At 47.1% G+C, this 4,838-nt stretch overlaps 1 protein-coding gene across 1 annotated transcript; it reads left to right on the top strand.

Moving 5' to 3' along the window:
• Positions 1-1,382: 1,382 nt before the first annotated feature.
• On the top strand, positions 1,383-3,405 carry LOC123067313 (uncharacterized). Its single transcript, XM_044490162.1, has 4 exons — positions 1,383-1,457; positions 1,652-1,966; positions 2,090-2,242; positions 2,693-3,405. The coding sequence occupies exons 1-4, from the start codon at positions 1,383-1,385 to the stop codon at positions 3,266-3,268; spliced, it is 1,119 nt and encodes a 372-aa protein (XP_044346097.1). The 3' UTR covers positions 3,269-3,405.
• Positions 3,406-4,838: the final 1,433 nt, after the last annotated feature.

The raw sequence follows: 4,838 nt of genomic DNA, 5'->3' as shown, positions 1-4,838 counted from the left end.
TTAGCTCTCTCTGCCTTGTTACTGCTGTTATTTTATTTTAGTTTGGCTATCGCAGAAATAATATGATAGAATAAATTACCGTATTGAAATTTGGGCTACTTTAGTTTTTGGCAGATTTTGGGACAACATATTGAACTAATACTCCCTCCGTCCGAAAAAACTTGTCCTTCAAATGAATGTACCTATCACCAAGTTAGTGCTAGATACATCCATTTGAGTACCAATTTGCCTTGTCCAGATGCCAAATTTGAGCCGCGCAACATCCCCCAGATGCATTGCTTACCCAACCAAAGCTAGAAAGATTGTTATCAGTATAAGTAGGTACTCCCTCTGTTCCATCGTGGATCAAACTCTACAAAAAAAAATTGAACATCTAGAATATCCTATCAATTTCATTACATTAGTTGACCCGCAAAAAAATATCATTACAATAGTTATAAAATATAGAGAAAAAATCATTACAGGTCCATTTAATTGCACTGGTGTTAGCTTTAGTCCCCGTGGTTACAAATACCCGCAATACGGTCACCAAACTTGCTTTAAGGTGTCATCTACAGTCCATTATACGGTTTTGTGTACGTATGCGATGAGCTGGCCCGAGTCAACCGATGCCAAGTGTGCTTTGATTGCCACATGTGACCAGCTCACTCGAATACGCATGCACATAGGTTTTTTTTTTTGCAAAATTGCCAGTTATTAAAAGATGAGAGAAATTCACTAACGGGCGCGCGCTCCTCCTGCTCCTTGCCGTCCTCCTCGCGTCCTCCTTGTGCGCCGGCTGCACGGCGCGGCTGGCTCCGAGCGGACGCGCCGGAAGGGCCCCCTCGACGGGCTCCGGCCCTGCGCCGGCGGCTGGAACATCAGCGACCGGCACTACATCGCCGTAAGTCGACCCGTTCTTGACCTACTAGTCTTGCACTCATGCTTGCGCTCATGCTCACCGTCGATGCATGCTGCTTGCAGTCGGTGGCCTTCAGCGCGGCGCCGGCGTTCGCGGCCGCGGCGGTCTGGCTCGTCGGCTTCGCCCTGGCGGCGCTCGTGGCTTGCTGCTGCCGGTGCTGCCGCGGCAGCCCCACCAGGGACGACGACTACTCCTACTCGCGCAAGACCTTCGCTGCCTCCCTCCTCCTCCTCTCCGCCTTCACCGCCACCGCCATGTAAGCAAGATCCATTCCTTCACCATATGGAAACCGAGCCCATGAAGGAACTGGAGGCCGCGGCCGGCAGACATTCCTCTGTCCACCGTGATTGGCTTGGTTTCTGTTGGCGTTGCCACCTCCTCGCGCTACTACTCGCCGCTCCTGGTCTAGCCCCTCCGGCGGCGCAGCCGCTCCCACAGGCTCCCGCCCGAGCAGCAGTACTTCATGGACTGCTGGGGCCACATGGGGGGCTTCATCCCGGCGGGCAATGGCCACCAGCCACCGGCGAGTTTAATTAAAGAGCTGGGATGTGGTCTGGTCTGTAGCAGGGTTAGCAGCCAAGCAGGCAAATGTAACTACAGGGTGTATGTATGCGGTTCGAGTGAATTGCAAAAAACCACCACATTTGAAACTCAAGCATCAGATTGCCACCACATTTGTTGCGTGTCCCAAAAATCCACCACTTTTCTTGTAAATTTTCTCAATAAAAACAAATGACCGCTTTGCCGCAGTTAACCCGATTTCTGACAGGGCTGGCCCACCCGTCAGGTGCCACGTCGCACAAACCAGACAGCGCACGGGTGGACGGCCTAGGGCACGCGCGTGGTCAAAGCGTTGCCCTCCACTCGCCGCCGCTCCACTCGCTCACTCTCACTCTCACCCCCACCCCCCCACCCACTCTGCTCTGTCCTCTGCTGTCGCCGCCGGAGCTCTTCGCCGCCGCTGGAGGCACGGTTCCCTCGCCGCCGTTGAAGATGCCGTCGTGGAATGATGGAGAGGAGAGCAGCGAGGAGGAGCTGGTCGGCATGGAGCTGGAGCAAAACTGGGTAAGAAATCTGATCTGTTTCGCACCGAGGGTTAGGGTTAGGGTTCAAGTGTTCTTCGTTTTGAGACAATGGTTTGGAGCACTTGCGCTATGTTCTGAGGTTCATTACTGTGTTACAATGCAGGTGAACCCTGGCACCACTATAGATGCATCCTTTTGTGGTAGAGCTGCAGATGCAAGCATCACATGTAGACTGCACTTGGCCCCATGCATGAAATATGTTGCATTTGAAGGAAAGGACACTGGGAGGAGGTTCTATGGATGTGCTATTCCTCAGGTCAGTCAGTAATATCCAACTAGGGTTTGTGTCGGTGGTAGTTAGTCTGCAAGAATAAAATTATGCCAGTAAATTCAGTTAATGAAGCATGGTTTGGACTGTCTGAAGATGTAACAATAAAATTATGTCAGTAAAGTAAGTAAATGAAACATGATTTGTACTGTCTGCAAATGCAAGAATAAAATCATGTCAGTAAATTCAGTTAATGAAACATGATTTATGCCAGTAAAGTAAGTAAATTCAGTTAAATGAAACATGATGCAGCAACTGCAAGATGCAGAAACATAGATGGAAGCATGTATATTAGTTTTATGATACATTAATTGAAGCATTGACCCTGTTGTTCTAATATTTGTACTGTCTGTCTGTACATGATTTGTACTGTTCTGATATTTAGTTAATGTGGTATCTGAAAGTTTGAAGCTAGCATATTTATGATACTTGATGCAGGATGGTATTGATTGTGGAGTTACTCAGTGGGTTGATGCCCCATGGCCTTCTATTCTGCAAAGATGTTTGGTGAAGATATGGGAGATGTTTCATGAGGAGAACAATGGCAGAATGATTGACCATGAGAAGTATAAGAAAGAGTTGGATAAGGTGCACAAGGAGTTGGATACACTTGGTGATCAGTACAGTCAGCTGGTTCAGGATGTCACCAAGATGTTTGATTGGGCAGACCAAAACAACAGGGTCATGAGTGATGAAGAGTTCAAGCAGAAGCAGATGGATGTGGACAAGGACATGGAGAAGCTAGCTATCAGCAAGGAGAAGGACAATGATGGCATTGGCAAGATGAAGGAGACGGAGAAACTAGCTCAGGAGCTCAAGGAGATGAAGTGCATTTATAGATCTCAGGGAGAGATCATTAGGAACACCAGGAAGGAGAGAGATGGCTTCAAGAAAGAGAGGGACTGGCTGATAGAGGAGAAGAAGAGGCTGGAGTTTCTGGTGGGTGATCTTATGAAAGCTGGTCATGGCAACAAGGACAAGCTTGAGAAGATCAAGTCAATCCTTGCTGAGTGAACAATGATGTTCATCAGTTATGTTAAGCTAATATGTGGCCTTGGAACAATATAGCTGGCCTTGGGGTTGTATATTTTGGGAATTCACCTAGTTATGTAATGACTGTAATGATTATCTGCAAAACTACCTCCAGTTAAGTTATGTAATGTATGTAATGACTAGCTGCAAAACTACCCCGGTTATGTAAGGTTGTTAGCTCTCTATAGTAAGAGTTGTATTATTCTGCTTGTTTGGACTAAATGGTCAGTGCTCAAGACCAACTGGGCATGGCCAAATTGGGCAAATGCTTACAGAAGGTAAATTGTTGATCACATAAACCACAAAGAAAAAATATGCATAGTGCACTCACCCCCTTAACCTATAATTTAGTCTTTAGGTTTAGTCTTTAGGGTGGCTTGGACTCGACAAAACCACCAAACCACCATTTAATCATGAAGGTTGGTTGGGCTCGACAAAGTGACCTAAACCTAAGGTTTAGTCTTTGGGGTGGCTTGGACTCGAGAAAACCACCAAAACCACCATTTAATCATCAAGGTGGCTTGGGCTCGACAAAGTGACCTAAACCTAAGGTTTAGTCTTTGGGGTGGCTTGGACTCGAGAAAACCACCAAAACCACCATTTAATCATCAAGGTGGCTTGGGCTCGACAAAGTGACCTCAACCTAAAGTTTAGTCTTTGGGGTGGCTTGGACTCGAGAAAACCACCAAAACCACCATTTAATCATCAAGGTGGCTTGGGCTCGACAAAGTGACCTAAACCACCATCAAGCAGCAAATGCCAAAATCAAACAAGTTCTGAACCATACTAGTTCTCAGCCATAATAGTTCTGAACCATAATTGCTCTCAGGCATAATAGTTCTCAAGCTAAATAGTACTAACACAAACAAGTTCTCAAGCTAAATACTGATTACACATAGCAGTTCTCAAGGCAGGCATAGTTTCTAAAACTTAGAAATACTTAAGGCAGGTAGTTCAAAAGACAACAACCAAATTGTGCACTGACTAGTTGCCACTAGCATAAAAGTAACCCCTCATCCTGGTGTTCTGGAACCTCTTCCTTTTGGACCCTACTGTTGCTCCCTCTGTTGTAGTTGTAGCCCTAGGTGCCATGTAGGGCCTTCCACCTCTCCTGCTGGGTGCATTGCTTGAACTTGAAGCTCTTGTGGAAGCCTGGGAAGTAGTAGTAGCAGCAGCTGTTCTTCTTGGCCTTGTAGAAGCAGCAGGCTGGGCAGGACTAATAGCAGCAGCAGTTGTTTTTCTTCCCCTTGTAGATGTAGCAGGCTGGGAAGGACCACCAGAAGTTGTTCTTCTTCCCCTAGTTGTTGCAGCAGGTGGTGCACTGGTTGCGGGCTGGGCAGATGCAGCAGAACTCCCCCCAGCTTCATGGTAGTGAGTTCTGGTTGTCTAAGAGAGCACACATCATAGCCCAATTAGGATGAAGCCATCAAATGATTAAAACAATGAAAACTGTTGAGGGCAATAGGTGCATATTCCATACCTTGTGCTTGTCCTTTCTTGCCTGAAGATGAGGCTTCAGGGGCTGAGGGCAATAGGTGTACCTATGTTTCTG

This window comes from Triticum aestivum, chromosome 3B, assembly GCF_018294505.1.
Source record: "Triticum aestivum cultivar Chinese Spring chromosome 3B, IWGSC CS RefSeq v2.1, whole genome shotgun sequence".
Classification (NCBI taxonomy): domain Eukaryota; kingdom Viridiplantae; phylum Streptophyta; class Magnoliopsida; order Poales; family Poaceae; genus Triticum; species Triticum aestivum.
This window is presented reverse-complemented; position numbering and strand designations above follow the sequence as displayed.